The sequence below is a fragment of the Caloenas nicobarica genome, chromosome 10, assembly GCF_036013445.1.
Source record: "Caloenas nicobarica isolate bCalNic1 chromosome 10, bCalNic1.hap1, whole genome shotgun sequence".
Lineage (NCBI taxonomy): Eukaryota > Metazoa > Chordata > Aves > Columbiformes > Columbidae > Caloenas > Caloenas nicobarica.
In genome coordinates this window covers 3,857,719-3,878,361 of record NC_088254.1, presented here as the reverse complement: position 1 = coordinate 3,878,361, position 20,643 = coordinate 3,857,719, and the positions used below count along the sequence as shown (strand labels likewise).

The 20,643-nt window shown below is 54.3% G+C and overlaps 3 protein-coding genes across 3 annotated transcripts; 1 reads left to right on the top strand and 2 right to left on the bottom strand.

Moving 5' to 3' along the window:
- The first annotated feature begins 247 nt into the window (after nucleotides 1-247).
- MPI (mannose phosphate isomerase) lies at nucleotides 248-3,636 on the top strand. The gene is made up of 8 exons (XM_065641536.1): nucleotides 248-332; nucleotides 653-780; nucleotides 1,037-1,237; nucleotides 1,320-1,461; nucleotides 1,629-1,811; nucleotides 1,919-2,092; nucleotides 2,239-2,447; nucleotides 2,630-3,636. The coding sequence occupies exons 1-8, from the start codon at nucleotides 317-319 to the stop codon at nucleotides 2,846-2,848; spliced, it is 1,272 nt and encodes a 423-aa protein (XP_065497608.1). The 5' UTR covers nucleotides 248-316; the 3' UTR covers nucleotides 2,849-3,636.
- On the bottom strand, nucleotides 3,576-10,109 carry FAM219B (family with sequence similarity 219 member B). Its single transcript, XM_065641538.1, has 6 exons — nucleotides 10,056-10,109; nucleotides 6,503-6,605; nucleotides 6,130-6,220; nucleotides 5,621-5,698; nucleotides 5,299-5,347; nucleotides 3,576-4,761 (listed from the first exon to the last, which is right to left on the bottom strand). The coding sequence occupies exons 1-6, from the start codon at nucleotides 10,107-10,109 to the stop codon at nucleotides 4,603-4,605; spliced, it is 534 nt and encodes a 177-aa protein (XP_065497610.1). The 3' UTR covers nucleotides 3,576-4,602.
- Nucleotides 10,110-10,753: 644 nt separating this feature from the next.
- On the bottom strand, nucleotides 10,754-17,243 carry LOC135992752 (cytochrome c oxidase subunit 5A, mitochondrial). The gene is given in 6 exon segments (XM_065642122.1): nucleotides 10,754-10,918; nucleotides 11,617-11,737; nucleotides 12,929-13,050; nucleotides 13,986-14,102; nucleotides 16,984-17,155; nucleotides 17,157-17,243. Coding segments are annotated over 5 exon segments (597 nt in total). The 5' UTR covers nucleotides 17,229-17,243; the 3' UTR covers nucleotides 10,754-10,918; nucleotides 11,617-11,623.
- Nucleotides 17,244-20,643: the final 3,400 nt, after the last annotated feature.

Sequence of the window (20,643 nt, the reverse complement as noted above, 5' to 3'; positions counted from 1 at the left end):
CTTATAGGGCCTATAACCTGTCCCCTATAGCTCGTCCCCAATACCACGTCACCTATAGCACAATCCCTATAGCATACTCTCTATAGCCCGCCCATCGGCCACGCAGAGGTCCGTGCGGGCGGGCAGCGCCGGTGCTCGGGCCGCTGTAGGGTGCGCCCTCCTCTATGGCCGCTATAGGGTGCGCCCTCCCCTATGGCCGCTATAGGGTGCGCGTAAGGCGCTGCCCCGCCCAGCCCGGCCCGGGGAGGCGGTGCCGCCGCCGCGGGACTACGGCTCCCGGCCTGCCCCGCCGTGCCGTGCCGTGCCGTGCCGTGCCATGGCGGAGATCCGCGGTGAGCGCGGCCCGGAGGGCGGCGGGGATGCCCCCGGGGGACGCGGGACCGTCCGTATGGCGGGGCGCCCCGGCGGGTGGGGACACTCGGGCGGGCGCGTCACCCCCGCGGCGATGGGCAGAGGCGCCGCGCCGCCCGCTCGCAGCCTGGAGCCCCCCCATATGATGATTTGAACACCCCCCACCCCGCGCCCCAAAATACAAAGCCCGTGGTGCCCTGACCCCCTCGCACCCCACACTGGGGGGGGGACTTGGGGCTGCCCGGGAGGGCTGGGGGGCAGAGGGTTGTTCGTGCCCCCCTAACGCTGGGCTCCCCCGCAGTGTTCCCGCTGTGCTGCGCCGTGCAGAGCTACTCGTGGGGCAAGCTGGGGCTGGCCAGCGAGGTGGCCCAGCTGCTGGCCAGTGGCGACCCCATGGTCCGCATCCAGCCCGAACGGCCCTACGCGGAGGTGAGTGTCCGTCCTGGCCGTGTGTCCGGCCTGGACGCGTGGCTGTCCCGACCCATGCGGTTCTCGCCATCGCGGGGCTGGGAGGGATGCGGGTTCCCTGCCCGGCCCCTATAGCCCTGGGAGCAGGAGAGGAGCCCGGCGTGACTCAGCCCCCCAGGGAGATCCCTTGGCCACGTCCATCACCTCCGGGGCCAAACAGCCTGGGGAAAAGTCGGCTGTCAGCTCGCGGGTCCATCCGTCTGTCTGTCTCCCGCAGCTGTGGATGGGCGCGCACCCCCGGGGCGATGCCCTCATCCGGGATAACCGCATCCCCCAAAAGACGCTGGGCCAGTGGATCGCCGACAACCCCGCCTGCCTGGGGGCCAAGGTGAAGGACACCTTCCAGGGCCGCCTGCCCTTCCTCTTCAAGGTGCTGTCTGTCAACACCGCCCTCTCCATCCAGGCGCACCCCAACAAGGTAGGGAGAGCCCCGGGGGGGCAGCCCCGGCCGGACCCCGTGTCCCTGGGGAGGTGACCCAGCTCCTCTGCCCCTTCTCCAGGAGCTGGCGGCGAAGCTGCATGCCCAGTTCCCCGAGCACTACCCCGACGCAAACCACAAGCCCGAAATGGCCATCGCTCTCACCCCCTTCGAGGGCTTGTGCGGCTTTCGGCCGGTGGAGGAGATCGTCTCCTTCCTCCAGAGTAAGGATGGCGAGGGCGGCGGTCACGAGGTGGGAGCCCGGTGTCACCTTCCCTCCCCGTGGCGTGTTCGGGGTGGGGACGGTGGCTTTGGTACCTCGGGCTGGGGGTGCTGGGCTCCCAGGTGGTGGCGGCCACTGGGGGTGACTCGTGCTGTCCCCCCCGGGCAGCCGTCCCCGAGCTGCGGGCGCTGATCGGGGAGGTGGCGGCGGAGCAGCTGGAGCGCAGCGGGAGCGACGACCCCCGCGGCGTCTCGGCCGCCCTCCGCGTCTGCTTCACCCGCCTGATGAAGAGCGAGAAGAAGTTCTTCGTTGACCAGCTGAACATGCTGGTGAAGAGGATCTCCCAGGAAGGTGGGTCCTCCCCACCCGCCGCAGCCCCCCAGCGCGGTTTTGGGGGGGCTGCGTTAAGGGGAGGGGATGGGGCACCCCGCAGCTTTGCACCTGCTCTGCCCATGCAGCAGCGGAAGGGAAGGACACGTCGGGGAGCAATGGGGACCTGCTGCTGCGGCTGCACTCCCAGTACCCAGGGGACATCGGCTGCTTCACCATTTATTTCCTCAACCTGGTGCGGCTGGAGCCGGGGGAGGCCATGTTCCTGGGGGCCAACGAGCCCCACGCCTACCTGCACGGAGGTGAGCGTCACGGCGGGCTGTCCTCACCCAGGACCTCGCAGGGACTGTCCCCCAGGGTGGCCACAGTCTCCTGCACAAGGTTAGACCCCCCCAGGATGGGGGAGAGGGCTGGTGGGGGGGCTGACAGCGCTGCCTGGTCCCCGCAGACTGCGTGGAGTGCATGGCGTGCTCGGATAACACGGTGCGTGCCGGGCTCACCCCCAAATTCATCGATGTCCTCACGTTGTGCGAGATGCTCAACTACACGCCGGCGCCCAGCAGCTCCAAGATCTTCCCGGCTGCGCAGAGCCCGCTCGACCCCAGCGTCTACCTCTACGACCCCCCTGTGCCAGACTTCGCCATCATGAGGATAGAGGTGAGCGGTGACAGGGGACACGGAGAGGGGGACACCAGCTTTTTCCCCGTCTTGCAGTAGAACATCTTGGGTTTTGGGGGGCTTTTCTTGGCTTGAGTTTGCTCGCCTGTGTAGTTAGTGCTCCAGGGAGGAAGGAGGGATGCTTGGGGACACTCACACCATGGTCACCCTTTCCATTGCAGATCCCCCCCTCCATCAAGCTGTACCTCGTCTCCGCCGTGGACTCCGCCAGCATCTTGCTGGTGATCCAAGGGACAGCCGTGGGCACCTCCACGGCCGCAGCCTCCGAAATGGCCCTGCGGCGCGGCTCCGTGCTCTTCATCTCTGCCAACGAGAGCATCTCCCTCCAGCTCTCCTCACCCGACGGGATGCTGCTCTTCCGAGCCTGCTGCCTCCTCTGAGCGGGACCTGGGACACTTCCCCCAGCGCTCCGTGTTTGAGTAGATAGAAACTGGCCGGGGTAAAGCCATCTCACTTGGAAGTTTCCCCTCCGTCTATTAAACCCCCCCCCAGACAGCCCCCACCTGATGTGTAGAGAGCAATTCCACAAATCGACTCCTTGGATGTGGCACAGAGCAGAGCGGGCAGAGGAAAAGCATCTCCCCTCGCAGCTCAGTAGCCAGGTCCCTGTAGCATCGCCCCCTCTGGGTGCTGCTAATGCCACACGGCGACTCCTTTTATTATTTTTTTAACCCCTTTCCTTCTTGCCGAGAAGCAGGAGGGAGACCCGAGGTCTGCACCCTGGGTCTTGAGCACCTCTGGCTTCCAGGAGCTGCTGCTCCCTCCTGCCAATGTGACACTGAGGTTTTCTGCTGCTCCCGGGTGCCTGGTGGGCTCTTTCTGAGCCATGTCACCCCTTCCCCGGCTGTAAAAGGGGGCTGCTTGGTGGGGTGACGGAGCTGGAGAGCCTGCAGTGCTGTGAATAAAGTGGTGACTTTGTCTTCAGCGCAGGGAAATGTGGTGTGAGGAGAAGCTGTGATGCTTGCAGGGCTCAGGGACCGGAGCTGTGGCATCTCAGGATAAAATAGGACGAGGGAAACCAGATTGCTCCGAAAATGTGCCAGGGTGGGGAAGGAGCTCTCCCGAGCAGGGCTCAGCCCCCTGCCACGGCACCAATACACGCTCCGAGTAATGAGATCCAGTTTATTGAGTGCTCCCTTCAACACAGAAAATACAAAAAAGAACCAAAACAGTTCAGGTGTCTAGACATGAAATATTTAAATAAGGTTTCTGTATAAGAAGCTGATTGTCCTCTATGTAGTAGAGCAGGACGTGACTTAAGGCAGCTTTGAAGGTTCACAGCAGGTAGACTCCCCAGCCACCCCGAATCTGCACCAAGACCCGTGTGGAGCCGGCACAGGGGTCTGTGCTGCCCCTCGCCTGCTTCAGAGCAGCTTTGGGGAGAACTGGAACAAGCCGTTAGCTCCAAACCCAGAACCCTCAGACTTAACAGGTCCCTCGAGAGGCAGAAGGCGCGGAGATCCCAGCCCCTTGGGTTGCCCCCACGTTCTTCACCAGAGCTGCAATCTTTGGTTCAGATGAGCCCAGGCTTTGGGAGGAGGAAACCCGGCCGCAATTAATCGCAAGCAGCACGAGATCGGTAAACGAAGCAGCTCTCTGCCAGCTCACCCCAATCTCGCTGGCTTGGCCTCAGCCAGCCAGGGAAGAGGGGTGACTAAAGCTAAAATAAATAGAAAAGGGGTCTCAGGGCTTCCCGGCCCCATCCCACACCACAGAATATGACCCCACCGTCCACCACCGCTTCACAGGGAGGGCGGATCCTCGAGGTGGCTGGTTAAATGAGGAAAAGAGGAGGTCAGGCAAACCCAAGAGCATTTGCTGCTGCACCTCCCAGTTCCTTCCCTTTATACCCCACAGAGGTGCCTGGGCTCTGCCTCTCCTCCTCTCCCACCCCAGCCAGTCCCATCCAGGTCACCTAAATGTCACCGTGCCACCTCTCCCTGATATTGCTGAGTGTAAGGAAAAGTCCTCTGGGCTTGGTTGGTTGGTGCTGCGCACCACGAGTGACATCGCAGCATCATTCAGTCCTCGTGTCCCCGTCCCAGCGTGGGACACGGACACCAACAGCCACCCCACGGGACAAAGAAAGTGCTGGCTTGTGACCTGTTCTTGCGTGGCCCTGGCTGAGCGGCGTCTACTGGATCACACAGGAGAGATTTTCTCCGAAACAACAGGGGCAAGAAGAGGAGGCGACGGGTTTCGGGGGGATGAGATCCAGATCTTCATCGTCGGGGACCTCGTCGAGGTGGTACCCGTCCTGCAGCAGCTGCCGGCTCAGGTCCTGGTTCACCTGCTGGGGGGGGGGAACAAAGGAGGCGGAGTTGGTTAAAATTAGTCCCAGTTCAGTTAAAATGTAGGTCTTGCAAAGGGTAGGGCTGCGAGCAAGAATGGCATCATATCCTCCCTGCAGTGCCTTTGCACAGGGAGAAGCAGCACAACCAGACCAGAGAAGACTAAAGCAAAAGATCGAAGCACTTTTCCTGGGCTGCAGCACCCCAACACACACCCCATGCACCCCAAAACACCCTGCAGGCTGCAACCCCCTGGCAGGACACAGCTCCACTGCAGCGTTTGTGGGGAAACGATGCTCTAGATGCAAAACGTAAAGCAGTGACAGCCAGCTGGGGCTTGCAAAAGGGAGATTTATGCGTGGCTTAAATGCGTGCCTACATTGGGCAGCAGTTTGCAAAGCAGAGCTCTGCGGGATGGACACGCACATACACACTCCATAGGGTGATGCTTCATTTCAGCCCCTGTACGGACCCCGATGTAATGGGGATGAGGGAACCCGGTGGGGACCGCGCCGTCAGGAGGAAACCCCAGGACTTGCCTCAGCCGAAGAGTAGCCTGAGGAACATCTGGATCCCAGCTCCCCGTCGCTGAGAGAAGAAGGACACGGTCAGAGCCAGCCGGGAGTCTTTGCCTGGGATGCAGACAAGGGAATCTCGGAGGGGAAAAGGGGAGCCGGCAGTGTAACCCCGAGGGATTTGTTAAATTGGGCACAATTTGGGACAAGAGGAGCGTTTCGCTGCTGAGAGGTGCCCAGTGCAATCGGGGATGCTCTACAAGGAAAATCAATCCCCACAAAGAGCCAGCTGTGAGCCTGCAACACGCCCCCACCCAAAATCCTGGGATATTTGCCCGCTCCCCACCTGTCTGAGTCGAGGGAGACCAGGTTCTCATCCGCCACCTGGCTGAGTGCCGTGTAGCCCTTGTTAAACTTCACCGACCTGCAGGAAAGCAGAAGAGCGAGCTCGCAACAGGCATTTTTGGTGTGAAAACACAGACACAAAGCTGGTGGACTGAGGAGCCAGGGCAGAAATCCCTGTTCCAAACGTCCCTACCCACCCAGGCATTGTCCAGGGCCACCACGACCTGAGAATAAACTCCAGCCATGCTCTAGGCTACCTGATTAAATCCTTAACACCGAAACCAAGCAGCAGCAGCGTGGCCCCTGGTAGAGCAACTCCTAACTTTTGTAGGGGAAGGGCCCTCTTTTATTATTTGATTCCATATCAGATGCTTGCTGGCTGGAACAGAGCCAGCAGACTAAGGTCCCAAACTCACTTTTCAATCCCCCGAGTTCCCCTGGAATGTGGGGGGAAAAAAAAAAATAAATAAAACAAATAACATTTTGGGAGAAGCAAAAACGGGATCAGACCTTTTCGCCGCCGGCTTCGGCTGGTGCGGCGCGGGTCCCCCCAGCAGCCCCTGTCTCCGCAGCGCTGCCTTCGCCAGCTCGCGCTGCCGTTCTGAAAGCCAAGCACAGGGACAGAGCTACAAACACCCAAGGGGTTTTTTTTCTTTCGGGAGCGGGGGGCATTGCAGGTGGGTCCTTGGGAGAGCATGGGGGCATTGCAGTGCTTTCCATAGGCCTGTGGGTTTTTAAATGTGGTTTGTTTATTTTTTTTTTTAAATGGTTTTATCCCACCAAGGAATAAAGAGGCTTTCGGTCACTCCCGCCCTGGGCGGGGGGTGCAGATGTCTCGCCGAACCCCGGCAGAGCCCCTGGGACAACACCGAGCATCACTTACGGAGCTTGGCGTGAAGGGAGGGAGGCTTGTTCATGATGTACGGTCCCCTTTTCTCCACCGCATCCATCGGCTTGTTCAGCCTCTTGCTTTCAGCTCGGATCAGCTAGAAAAAAAAAAAAAAAGAAGCAAATTTGGTAGCATCTCTCTATGGGGATGAAGTCAAGCGGAGTCATCGCAGAGCATCTGGTCGTTCTTGGCAACTCAATATCAATGGGGAAATGTGCCACCACGTTGGCTGGGGGGGAACCTCCTCCCCAGCCCTGCGCTGCAGCTGGAGGAGGGAGAGGAAAAGGAATAAGCAGATCTAATAGCAGCCGAAGGGATTATTTGGGAATGGTGAAGCTAAATTAAAAGCTCACATGGTGACCGGCAGTTTCCTTGCAAGCCTAACTCCAATAACACTTGGGAGATGATGCAACAGGGGAGATTTAACTAGCAGGTTCATAAAACAGAACATGAGGATACTTTATTTTAATTTCTCCACGGGTTTTAAGCCTTTCAAGCTTCTCCCCATGCAATGATGAAACCACATCATTAAAATGAAAGTAGTGTCGCATAATCAGGTCTGAGAGTCAGGGCTTTAAGGAAAAGCCTCCTCCGTCTGTAAAGCATTTATCTTCAAGGAGACCTGGAACTGCTGAATGGGAACGGGCAGAAAAAACAGTTCTACAAATACAATAACTAATAAATAAAATAGAGGAACGGTCAGAAAATGAGCAGAGAGTTGGTGCAGAAGGGACAGGGAATTAGAGGAAGCAGATAATGAAGAAACAAGGCAGAGGACCCGGGGTGGTGATCAGAGAGCACAACCAGGATTAGCATCAGTGTCTTAAACCAGAATTAGTAGGGCAGAGCCTTACAGACGGGAATAACTGTGCACGGGGAGCTGGGGCTGCCCGAGCCAGCGGGATTAACCGGGCGGGCAGCGAACTTCTGCCCATGTCCCCGCACCCGTGTGTGCTGTACCTCCCTGTACAGCCTCTGCACGTGCTCTGCCCCATAGTGCTCCTCTGGGCATATGCCCTGGCTGTATACCGCCTATGTACATACCCCTTACCGTCCCACACACATACCCAGCCCTATACTGCCTAGGTACATACCCCACACACATACCCAGCCCTATGCCCCCTATGTACACACCCCATACAGCCCCACACACGTACCCAGCCCTATACTACCTATGTACATATCCCATACTGTCCCACACACATACCCAGCCCTATACCACCTATGTACATACCCCATACTGCCCCACACACATACCCAGCCCTATAGCCCCTACGTACATACCCAGCCCTATAGTCCCTATGTACATGCCCTATACTGCCCCACACACATACCAGCCCTATAGCCCCTATGTACATGCCCCATACAGCCCCACACACATACCCAGCCCTATACTGCCTATGTACATACCCCATACTGTCCCACACACATACCCAGCCCTATACTGCCTACGTACATACCCCATACGGCACCACATGCATACCCAGCCCTATAGCCCCTATGTACATGCCCTATACTGCCCCACACACATACCCAGCCCTATACTGCCTACGTACATACCCCATACGGCACCACATGCATACCCAGCCCTATAGCCCCATGTACATACCCCATACAGCCCCACACATATGCCCAGCCCTATACTGCCTATGTACATACCCCATACTGTCCCACACACATACCCAGCCCTATACCACCTATGTACATACCCCATATTGCTCCACACACATACCCAGCCCTATAGCCCCTACGTATATACCCAGCCCTATAGTCCCTATGTACATGCCCTATACTGCCCCACACACATACCAGCCCTATAGCCCCTATGTACATAACCCATACTGCCCCACACACATACCCAGCCCTATAGCCCCTATGTACATGCCCTATACTGCCCCACACACATACCCAGCCCTATAGCCCCTACGTATATACCCAGCCCTATAGTCCCTATGTACATGCCCTATACTGCCCCACACACATACCAGCCCTACAGCCCCTATGTACATAACCCATACTGCCCCACACACATACCCAGCCCTATAGCCCCTATGTACATGCCCTATACTGCCCCACACACATACCCAGCCCTATAGCCCCATGTACATACCCCATACAGCCCCACACATATGCCCAGCCCTATACTGCCTATGTACATATCCCATACTGTCCCACACACATACCCAGCCCTATACCACCTATGTACATATCCCATACTGCCCCACACACATACCCAGCCCTATAGCCCCTACGTACATACCCAGCCCTATAGTCCCTATGTACATGCCCTATACTGCCCCACACACATACCCAGCCCTGTAGCCCCATGTATATACCCCATACTGCCCCACACACATACCCAGCCCTATAGCCCCTATGTACATGCCCTATACTGCCCCACACACATACCCAGCCCTATAGCCCCTACGTACATACCCAGCCCTATAGTCCCTATGTACATGCCCTATACTGCCCCACACACATACCCAGCCCTGTAGCCCCATGTATATACCCCATACTGCCCCACACACATACCCAGCCCTATACTGCCTACGTACATACCCCATACGGCACCACACGCATACCCAGCCTTATACTGCCTACGTACATACCCCATACGGCACCACACGCATACCCAGCCCTATAGCCCCATGTACATACCCCATACAGCCCCACACATATGCCCAGCCCTATACTGCCTATGTACATACCCCATACTGTCCCACACACATACCCAGCCCTATACCACCTATGTACACACCCCATACAGCCCCACACACGTACCCAGCCCTATACTACCTATGTACATATCCCATACTGTCCCACACACATACCCAGCCCTATACCACCTATGTACATACCCCATACTGCCCCACACACATACCCAGCCCTATAGCCCCTACGTACATACCCAGCCCTATAGTCCCTATGTACATGCCCTATACTGCCCCACACACATACCCAGCCCTATAGCCCCTATGTACATGCCCTATACTGCCCCACACACATACCCAGCCCTATAGCCCCATGTACATACCCCATACAGCCCCACACATATGCCCAGCCCTATACTGCCTATGTACATACCCCATACTGTCCCACACACATACCCAGCCCTATACCACCTATGTACATACCCCATACTGCTCCACACACATACCCAGCCCTATAGCCCCTACGTATATACCCAGCCCTATAGTCCCTATGTACATGCCCTATACTGCCCCACACACATATCAGCCCTATAGCCCCTATGTACATAACCCATACTGCCCCACACACATACCCAGCCCTATACTGCCCATGTACATACCCCATACTGCCCCATACACATACCCAGCCCTATAGCCCCATGTACATACCCCATACTGCCCCACACACATACCCAGCCCTATAGCCCTTATGTACATGCCCTATACTGCCCCAGACACGTACCCAGCCCTACGCCGCCTATGCACATACCCTACACTGCCCCATACCATCCCCATGCACACATCCTGCGCTGTCCCAGGCCACCCCCACGGCCCAGCCCTGCACCCGCACGTACCCCCGCTCCCCGCCGCCCGCCCTGAGCGCTCCCGGCTCCGCCGCCCGTCGCCATGGCCGCCGCTGCCCCGCCCCCGCGCCGCCCGCCAATGGCAGCGCGCAGCGGCGGCGCCCCAGCCAATGGGAGACGGGGAAGCGGCGCGCCCCTCCGCCGCGCATGCGGAGCGCGGGGACAGCGGGACGCGGGGACAGCGGGACGCGGGGACAGCGGGACGCGGGGACAGCGGGACGCGGGGACAGCGGGACGCGGGGACAGCGGGACGCGGGGACAGCGGGACGCTGTGAGCCCACTGTGCAACGCGGAGCCACTTCCCTGCCCCAGTTCCTCTTGGTTATGTTTGTTTCGAATTTCCTTCTAAAATGCAATAAAGGGATTTCCCTTTTTTTTTTTTTTTTTTTTCCTGCCAAAAATCCCTGCTTGCACCAGAACCGAGGTGGCAAACTGGCTCCTTGCAGCAACATCTTTCCCGGAACAGACTCCCAGCCTGCACAGGCCCCACGGCAAGCGCAGCCCTTGCAGACAGGCGCCACTTCAGCAGCTTCATTAAGCCCCAACTTGTCACAGGGAAATTCCTCCTCCCAGGGCAGTGAGTTTTGCGAGTCCTTGTTCTCCTCCTCTTCAAATCTGTGCATGCAAGAGGGTCACCATTTCCCCATAAAAGCAAACAACAACAAAAAAAATCACACAAGCCACTGCAATTTCATCAGTCAAACCGGTTTTTCCTTTATTAGGTCCAACTCCACATCATGTACATTGTGACTCAATAAAGGAAGTTCTCTCAAATAAGGTAATATTTTAACATTTGTGTCTCCAGGCGACTGTGTACAATCAAGTAGCATCAGTAAAATGCTCAAGTAATGCACCTGGAACAGAACAGAAAAGCCATTAAAACAGCACATTACCCCCACAGAGTTTCCATCAAGTCTCCAGTGTGTTATATTCTTTGCTTTTACACTCAAATCCCAATTTAACCCTGTGCAGCTTCCAAATTTGTAGTCTGACACCTGATAGCTCTATTATAAGCATAATATTAAAAAAAGAAAAAGGCTGGAATATGACACCGGCCATCTCCTGAAAGAAGTTAAGAGACTGTACATAACTTCACTTCCATGAGGATTTTTATTTAGGGCTTCATTTTAGTCTGGGATTATAGCACATTAGGTCTCACTTATACTTCATGACAGATTCTCATTAACCAGAGAAGCTGGTAACAACGCCCTCATGCGCTGCAGTTCATGCAAGAGCCTGGTATTTATGATGTAAATGCCTTATTTATTGCTTTTTCCAAGTTTGGGAAGTACTCAGAAGTTCAGGTCTAAGAAGACAATAAAACAGGTGGCTTTCTGAGGCTTCTGAAATTATCTACGGATGCTTTTCCATATTCTGCGCAGAGTGGTTAAGCTCTGGCTGGGCTACAACTGATCTGTTTATTCTGGAAGCAAGGGGTCCTCCAAATGAGCGTTTAATTACAGAAAAAGACATTTCTGCAAGGTTTGGTATGGTTGTCAACCACCCTATTTCTTCCTGAGCAACTGTGCTGGGCGGTGACCGCATCCCTTACCGATAGTTTATGCTTTGTCCAGGCCCAGTTCCTCTGGAGTGGAGATGCCCAGTTCACTCAAAGTTGGTCTAAGTTCCTGGATAACGTAAGGATAGATTTCCTTATGAGGTCCTGCCTTGTCCTAGGTGAAAAGGAACGGTGTTATTTCGACAGCCGGCTGTTGTCAAGGTTCACCGCACGCCTGCTGGGTGCCTGTTCGCAAAAGGGTCTGAACTGCCCTTCGCGGGATTTGCAGATTATTCTTAACACTTGGCACCCTTCCCCGCACTTAACCGATGTGACTCACGATGTGTGTGTCACACCACACAAAACTAAAGGCCGAGCCAAGCTCCTTGAACAAGGGAGGCTTTGCAAACCAGCCCAAAAACGTCTCACACCTTTGGAAATGGAATGCAAATGACATTTGATCAGTAAAAGGGAAAAAAACCCATAAAATCAGCTTTTGGGCAGACCTGGGAGAAAATTTAACTTGCTTGGAAATCAAGGGAAAAACATCATCCCTTGAGATATATTTAGGTGGAGCTCCAGGAAGAGCATACATTTGTCCCCAAGTTCTGATAAACTGGATTGTCCCCTAGCTGGGGGGGGACAAAAGGACAGGAAAGAAAAGGAGATAAGGAAAACCTGTGAAGATTCTTCCATTGGTTTCACATCTCTAAAACCACTGAAAGAGTTTCAGTTCTACAGAAGAATGCAGAAATAGCAAACTGAGAAGCAACTGATTGTGGAGTAGAGTTCGAAGCAAGTGGATTTAGCAGTTAGCAAAGACCTCCGTGCCAGTCCCCCTCAGCTGTGGCAAAAAAATCAGTTTGAAGAGCATAACTGCTGGCTTCTAGGACTGAAATCTCCACCCATTTTAACTCCCTGATAAGCGAAGGCTGGGCTTGGGGTTTCAAGGTGTTGGTTTAATGTTGTTTTCCAAGCCTATGCAGCTTCCTGAGTTACTACTCCCAGTCAACTTTAAGAAGCCAGTAAGATTCCTTGGCTTTAGATATCCCTAGTAATGCGTATTAAAAAAATAAGAAGGAAGAAAAATGAGACTTTCCCATCAGAGTAAGCATCAGGAAAGGAAAATATGAAAGTACGAATGTTACACTTGTGAAGCTGCGCTGGTGAGTACTTTGACCTCAAAACAACTATTTCAAGCCACTGAGCACATGCTCATAGCGAAGCTATTGATTCTGGCAGCAGGAAATAGTGGGTTTCCCTCTGCACCTTTAAGAGTAAGCCAAGGAGAAAAAAAACTCTTGCACTGCCGGGCTCTCAGCAACGCAGACACAGCAGTTCCGCCCTGGGCTGCCGTGCCACTCACCTTTACAACTTCTAAGATGCGGACAGCGCTGGCAAAGTCGTTTAACCGTCTGCACGCCCTCAGAGCCGCATCGATGATTTTTGGTTCCGGAACCAGGTCATAACCCACCAGTGTGTTTATGCCTATGAAAAGAAGGAAGCGCCAAGAGGAACTTGGCATCAACTCATTGTGCTGTCAAAAGGAACATGGTGAGCACTATTTTTTATTTTTTTTAGAATTAAGTGTTACCACGCCACCAGTCAACATTGGAACCTGATGACAATTTTCACTGTTATTTTGGGGACACACACACACAAGGCCAAGGAAAACTCTTGGCTTTTCTCCCTCTCGCTGTTGCTCACCACCCCATAATTTAAGTGGATTTCATGAAATCTCACTGGGCCAGTTTCATCCACGCTTCCAAAGTGTCTGTACCACAGCACACTGGTTAAGGAATCATTAAGAAATCCTAATGACTTCATTCCTACAGGTGTAATGAAATTAGAATTCAAGCTGCCATCTCTTCCCTTCTTCTCCTTTCCAAGGGAAGAGCCCAACACATAAGTCATCCAGGTGATGCTGGAATGACCCCTCTGGCTGTTATGCAAACACGTTTATAAACCCTAATTGGGGTAGTTTAATAGGAGCTGGCAACTCCACAGCAAATAACAACTGAAGACAACCAGACAGACAGTCCACGGTGAGTTATGGCCACGCCATTAAACCGAAATCCAAAGAAAAATGTGTGTGGTTATTTGCTAAGCAACAACTGAGCTCAAATACACTTTCCTCGGAGCAAAGGTTTCTCCCCCTCCCACTCAGGTGTTAAAATACGTATTCTGGAGCATTAAAATTTACAAAGACTCCCTCTGCCTTGTAACCCACCTCCCTCATTCTGTGTGTGCGGTTCCTTCCAGCCTGGGTATTTACGGGACTGCTCTCCTACACCAAACTCCCCGTTTTGACTATTTCTGCTCTCCAACAGCAAAGTAAAAATAAGTTGTTATTTCTGGACACAAACCTCTTACAAAGCAGCTATATTTACTCCATGTTACTCTTCCCTTGTCATTCAACATACCTTTCCTGAGCTCCCAGGCATCGATATCTGGCTTGTTGAAATACGTCACCCAGCGAGCATCAAATTCTTCATCTGATTCTTGTGATCCATGAGAGTAGCAGCGGGCAGGCAGTACAGCTGAATGCAAAAAGAAAGGAAGACACTTTGAGCAAACAGAAAATAACTGCACTTTAGTCCTGACCAAGAGACCAAAAGCCATAATATATGTATTTAACTCACTACAGTCTGGATAAGCATGGGATGAACATACCTTATTAAATACCAGTTGCTTCTTCCGTGGCAAAGCGTTATTTTCTGTTCTACATCAGACTTTCAAAGTGTTCCCAGACCCTTGGTAAGAGCAGGATTATTTTATGAGAGAGGGAAATGCAAGAGGAAAACTTTCCATATAACCAGTCCTTCAGAGAAGTTTTCTGGGATCCCTGTTTCTGTAAGATACGGGAATTTTCCCTCTGTCCAGAGCCACGCGACCCAGACAAACCTAACATAGATGCACTTCATCAGACACTTCGAAGTAGCACGATTGTTCTGTTCCTCGCATTCAACCCTTCGCAAAACCACAGGACATGTCCATGCAGCAAGTTTAGGTACATGAATCAGTTTTGCAGAGGCATTCCTTCCAGAAATAAATCCCTATGCCCTTTAGTTATACTGTTATCCACTTCAGATGAATCCACTGGTTTATCCTGGACTAACTTCCTACTCCTGAAACTGCTCCCTAACTGATCCTGTAATCCAGGAAAAGCAGATTTCACAACCAACAGACTCTGATGGATGACTCAATAGCGAAGAGCTGCAGGTCTTCAATTCCATCACGAGGTCGGAGCTGATGAAGGCTCGTTGTGTTTTTAGGAATCTGTGCAAAATGACCCCATGCCCAACTATAAAGTCTCTCAAGAGCACAAGGGACAAGAGCTAAGACAAGCTGTTGAAGAGTTGAAGGAGAAAACAAAATTACTGCTGTCTCTGTATCTAATCAAGATAAAACTCCTGGATTTAAGGGTTGTAATCGCATTAATATTTGATAATTAATAAGGCACTAGAGTGGATTGTACTCCAACAGGCAAATAAGGTTGATGTGATTATAAACTCAATTCTTCCCTGTTTGATCTACATAATTAGGTAAGAGAAAAGTAAATGGCAAGCCAAGCCAGAATGCTAATGTTCCTTTGCCGTTCTGTAGGGAGACTCCCCATTCCCTCTCCAGCTCCAAACCAGACCCTTGACGCTGCTTTCTCCGATAAATCCCATGCCCAGCTGAGCTCCAAGTAAGAGCACTCCTGTAGATGCCCTGTGCCCAGGCAGGGAGCGAGAGGACACTGCTAAAAACCCTCCGATGCCACTTTTAAGTCAAAAAAACTAAAATGTCTTTCCACTGAGGCCAAAACGAAACCATTCCCTTTAGTCTTAAACAAAGGAACGACTTGGTTAGACTAGAAGGATCCTGAATAATAATAATAAAAAAAAAAAAGACCACAAGAATTTGAGCTCTGGATTTCCAGGAGGTGTTTTTCAGTCGCTGCTGCGTTTCTTTCCCACCCTTTGTTTTCCATGCCAATATTTACATTTATATTCTGGGCTGTGAGGCACCCCAGCAAAGCAGAAGCGCCGCAGGAACCCGCCGGTGCCTCGCGTTTCGGCGGGGTCCTTCAAGGTCACGGCCACGCGTTCGATGTGTGTGACAGTCAAAGCAGCCGTGCGGAGATTCCCAACTCAGGGAACGGGCAAAGGGCACGTACGTTTGCAGAGGCGCGTTTTCAAGACAACTTAACAAGCTTCAAGAGCCCGAGAAGCCTATAATCATCTAATACTACACAAACATGTGTTACATCTTCCCTGTTAATGACCACAGATGGAAAACACCCATCAAGAGGTGCATCCGTTTACTGAAAAAGGCCAGACTGGCAGCGACAAGCCCAGGGGCGTTATGTATCGTAAAAACTAAAGCCGCAGGGAGAGGAGCAGAGCGCGGGCTGGCCAGATGAACCCAGTGTGTTCGGTTCGCCGAAACGCAACCCCCCGAGGGCAGCGGGAGAGGCGAACGGGGTCAGACGTGTTGAACGGGGTCAGACGTGTTGAACGGGGCGTTTGTAAGACAAGACCTTGGAGAAGGGGAACACGAAGCGCGGTCCTGAGCAAAGGGAAGCGAGGGCCAGGAGCCGCTGGGGGACAAAGGAACCGCGAGCAAAGAATTTTAATGGATTAAAAAAAACCCAAACCAAAACAAAAAAAGTCTTTAAGAAGTATCTAAGGAATCCCAGTATGCAAACAGAACGACCACCTCTTGTTACTTTGCATTTTTGAAAAAAAATGCAGCAATCCACTCTCTATGGCAACGGTTTAATTTACATATGCTGCAGGAAAAGCAAATACAGGTCTCGGAGCCTTTTAAACGTGATCGCTGGCTGTTAATTAGCTGTTAATTGAGCTGCACAGGCACCGGCTGCTCTGCAGTCTCGGTGTTTGAGCTCTGCCCAGCATGTGCCGCACTGTCTATGGCTTTTTTTCTTCCTTTTTTTTTTTTACAAACCGGAGTGTTAAGAGGGAAAGCGAGCGCAGGCCGGGAGCAGGGCCGGGGGGAGGCCCGGTGCTCCCGGTGCTGCCGGTGCCGGGGCTGAGCCGCCCGGTTGCGGAGGTCACCGCCGACCTCCGTCAATGTCACCTTCGCGGGAGGCCCGGGGAGGGCGCCGCCGGCCCCCGCTCCAGCCCCCGGGATGGAACCCGGCTCCCCGGGATGCGGCGGGGCCGGTGGCACCGGGGTGGGGGGGGGGCCCGGGGACGGCGTGGTGGGGCGGGCAGCGGCCGGGCCCGGCGGCGGCGAGGCGCGCTAGGCCGCAGGCGCGGCCTGCCCTCGAGTGACGCCGGCGGGTCATTACAAGGACACGGCGCCACCGGCCGGGCCCCGCCGCCGAGCACCCGCCGGGCCCGGGCCCCTCGGCTCCCAGCCGCACCGGGGCGGGGTCGGGGCGGGCGGGAAAGGCGCGGGGCGGCCGCTCACCTGCGGGGCCGGCGGGGCGGCGGACGGCGGCGCGGAGGCCGGAGAGGGCGCAGCGGCGGAGGAGCGCGGCGGCGGCCTGCATGGCGGCGGGAGCGGCACCGGGCACCGGACCGCGCGCTGCGGGCACGGACGGCGCGAGGCGGCGGCGGCTACGGCGGCGCCGCGGGGACACACCGCGTTGAGGGCGGGAAGGCCGCAGGGGGCGGGGCTTGGCGCGGCGGCCGCGGGGCGGTGCCGGCCGCCATTTTGTGGCGGGGGAGGCGGTGCCGGGGCTGCGGTCGCTGCGCCCGTGGGGGCGTGGGCAGAGTGTGGGCTCCCACCCGTGTCCCCTGGTGGGTCGGGGCCACAGGGGGGCGAGGCGGGGCCTTCCCTGTTCCCGCTTGCCCTGCCCCTGACACCCGCCCTGTCACGCATGTGTGTGAGGGACGTTTGGCCCAGGGCTGTTGTTCTCTCATGACTGAGGCGCCTGACCCCAGCACGGGGGAAGGACCGAGAGACATCGTGAATCCTTAATGTAAAACACAGTCTCTTCCCGGAATATATACTGGTACCTGTGTACATACTGACACCCGTTTTTACAAGTTAATTTAGGGGGAAGGACTGAGAGACATCGGACTATCAATCCTTAATGTAAAACACAATCTCTTCCCAGAATATATACTGATACCTGTATTAATTATGGGGAAGGGTACCCAAAGTGCCAGGAATCCATACCTTAAATAGATTGATAAGGGGAAGGGTTTTGTAGGTAAACTGAGGCAGGGTCGGGTGGTCCGTAAACCCTGAAGGACCAACCGATGGGGAACAGGGAGGGAAATCACGGCTGGGATTTTTGGGGATATAAACAGGGGCTTTTCGCCCTATTATGTGTGCCTGCCTTTAGGTGGAACACCCGGTGCTGCAATATCGTTATTTAAAAAAAAATCGCTTTGCTGAGAGATCCCGCCTGAGCCTATTCTATTTGCAGAATAATTGTTTCCTACAGTGCGAAGGAACCCACAAGGATCATCGAGTCCAGCTCCTGCCCCTGCATATGACAAGCCCAAAATTCACACAACGAATTTAGACGTTATTTAGGTTGCAGCTTGAGGCAGCGAACACCTCTGTGCTCTCCCCGTGGGTGACATGGGGAACGTGGGGTGGTGACACCGGACTGGACAGGACACCAGCCATCTGAGGATGGCGCACTGAGGCCTGAACGTACAAAAATACAAAATACTGCGAGCTCCAACCTCCCCCAGGCAAATGAGGCCCTACACATGTCAAAGCAGGTCCTCAATACGTGCAGACACTTGAAATTTTAATCTTCTTGTCCCAAGGTACCTAGCTTTACAAGAGGGTAGAACAGTCCCTCTTGTGTGAACCAGCATTTAACTAACGCTTGTAAAGCACTGATTTTATTGACACGAACATAACCAAAGACACTTCAAAGAAATTAATTCTGTCTTCGGAAAATTATTTGAGTGTGACCGGCAAGCGAGGTGCGAGGCCACACAATCAAAAAAAAAATAAAGCATCAAATAGTTGCTCACTTGTCCCCAAACCTCACAGGTGCCACCCTCGGCACCCATCGCCCCTTGTGCCAGCAGGAGGGCAGGGCTGACCCGGCCACCGGCTCTCGGGACACCATCGGGATCAAAAAATCACCCCAAAATTGCTCTTTGTGGGCACCCGGGGCTGTGCCTCAGCGCCGTACCACAACATCATCGCGTCGTCTTAGGACCCTGTGGAGCCGGGTGTCATCACGCTATTTTACATGCTTCGTTTTTTTGGGTTACAGTAATTTTTTTTTTAACCGTCTTCTCATGCAGGAAATCCTTGGTCCGCAGTCAACAAAGTGAGGAGTGCTAAATCCCCAGGCTCCTCTTGCCTCAAAGGTTGGAAATTGCCTGCATATAAAAATCAATTAAAAGTAATTTTGCGCATTAACAAAATAATAAACGAATTATATTTTTTTTTTTCCTCTTTGCTGCGAGCAATGTGAGAGGGCAGCAGTGGGGCAGCACTGGGGAGGTGAAGGGCTGTTCATACTCAGGACAGTCTTTAGGCTCTGATAAGAGTATTTACAGAAGATTTTATTTATTAAAATGATTTTAAGTGCATGTGGGGTAGGAGCCCATACCTGGTGCTCCGACAGAGGATTGAACCCAAACGGCGCCCACACCTGCGAGGGGAGGATGGTGTAACGATTGCTGGGTGGGATGGAGCCCAGAGCTCTCCTAGCCCTAAACCTACAAAAAATAGTCATCGGAAAAAAACCCACCCCCCGCCACACAATTGGAAATTAATATTCAACTACAGGGCAGCAGATAAGTGAAGCGACTCAATCTGTGGCAGGGCAGATAAGCATGAGCCTCCAGCCTGGAGGAGCAGCTGCTGCTGAGGGAGAGAACAAGGTCATAGCCAAACAAAACAGCCCCCTGCTTCCTCCTCCTCCTCACTCTCCTTGTCTCCTTTCATGCCCACTCCAAGCCCTTGCCAAAAGAGGGGATTCTCACCATCCCCGGAGGGTGAGGAGGGGGCTCGGGGCTTGCTTGGCCTCCCAAACCCATCCCCGGTCCCCAGCACAGGGGCTTTGCCAGGCTCGCCGTGCCAGCGAGTCCAGGGCATGTAGGAGAAACCGTTCCCCATCCCGTTCCCCCTTGGGACAGGGTTTGGCCAGGATCTCCTCATCCTTGCTCAGCGGCAGTCTCACCCTTGCTGTGCTGTGGTCCGCAGCCGAGATGATCCCCCCCATTTTCCCATAAACATATTTCAACTATGTCTAAAAAGCTTTTATTTTCCATTTGTTTCCCTTTACCCCCTGAAGGAACAAGGGATTTGCTCCAAAGGGCTCTGCAGCCAAGCCCACCACCCCAAAACCTCTCCATCCCACCCTGGGCACCACATCCAGCCCCCAGCTCCTGACAATGGGGCTGCACCCCAGCTCCAGACCCTGCAAACACCTCTGGGAGAGCAAAGACCTGAATATCCGACATGGGGAGGAGAATAATTGTTTTATTTTCTTCTGCTGTCCCCCAGGGAGAAAGCGGCCCGTCTGCTCATGGGAGTGTTTTGTTCGGGATGACTCGCGGCTCCACAGGGCGCTGAGCCCAGCATTAATAAACCTGACAGCTCTTCTCCGGACGTAATCGCAGCGGTTTTGACAATGAAGGTGTTACTCCAACGGGCTTGGGGCAAAACTGTCGCTCCTGATGGCTGAGACTCCGCAGTGGGGAGCGATGATGTGCAGCCGCCATCCCCGCTCTGGGCAGCCCTCGGTGACAGGCAGCAGGCGCTCTGGCTCCGTGGGGTCACTGGGGGGGGGGACATTGCCTCTGGGGGGCTGAACGTGGGGCTAGCGGCTCCCCAAAACACATCCCTCCCTGCTTCAGTCCGTAACCAAGGGCTGGCAGGTTTAACTCTTTAACCCTCACCCCAAATCTGGGGACATGGTGCCCCCCCCAGCTGCAAGCCCCCATGCACGGGGTTCACCTGGAGCAGCAGGTGGGGGACCCTGCAGCACACCAGTGACCCCAAAACAAGCACTGTGCCTTTATCTACAGCAAAGCAGCTAAAAACCCCCCAGAGTTTCTTCAGCATATAATCTCCTGCCTTTAAAGGGAGCATTTTCCTGCCTCTACACCCAACGTATGGCGGTCAGGGCAGGAGGTGGTGGGG

Coding starts and splice junctions, on each gene's coding strand:
- MPI (XM_065641536.1), top strand. Junction 1,462..1,628: donor GATCGTCTCCTTCCTCCAGA/GTAAGGATGGCG, acceptor CCCCCCGGGCAG/CCGTCCCCGAGCTGCGGGCG. Junction 2,448..2,629: donor TCGCCATCATGAGGATAGAG/GTGAGCGGTGAC, acceptor TTTCCATTGCAG/ATCCCCCCCTCCATCAAGCT.
- FAM219B (XM_065641538.1), bottom strand. CDS start 10,109: ATGGCGACGGGCGGCGGAGCCGGGAGCGCTCAGGGCGGGCGGCGGGGA. Junction 5,348..5,620: donor GTCTCCCTCGACTCAGACAG/GTGGGGAGCGGG, acceptor TTCTTCTCTCAG/CGACGGGGAGCTGGGATCCA. Junction 4,762..5,298: donor CAGGCTACTCTTCGGCTGAG/GCAAGTCCTGGG, acceptor CCCCCCCCCCAG/CAGGTGAACCAGGACCTGAG.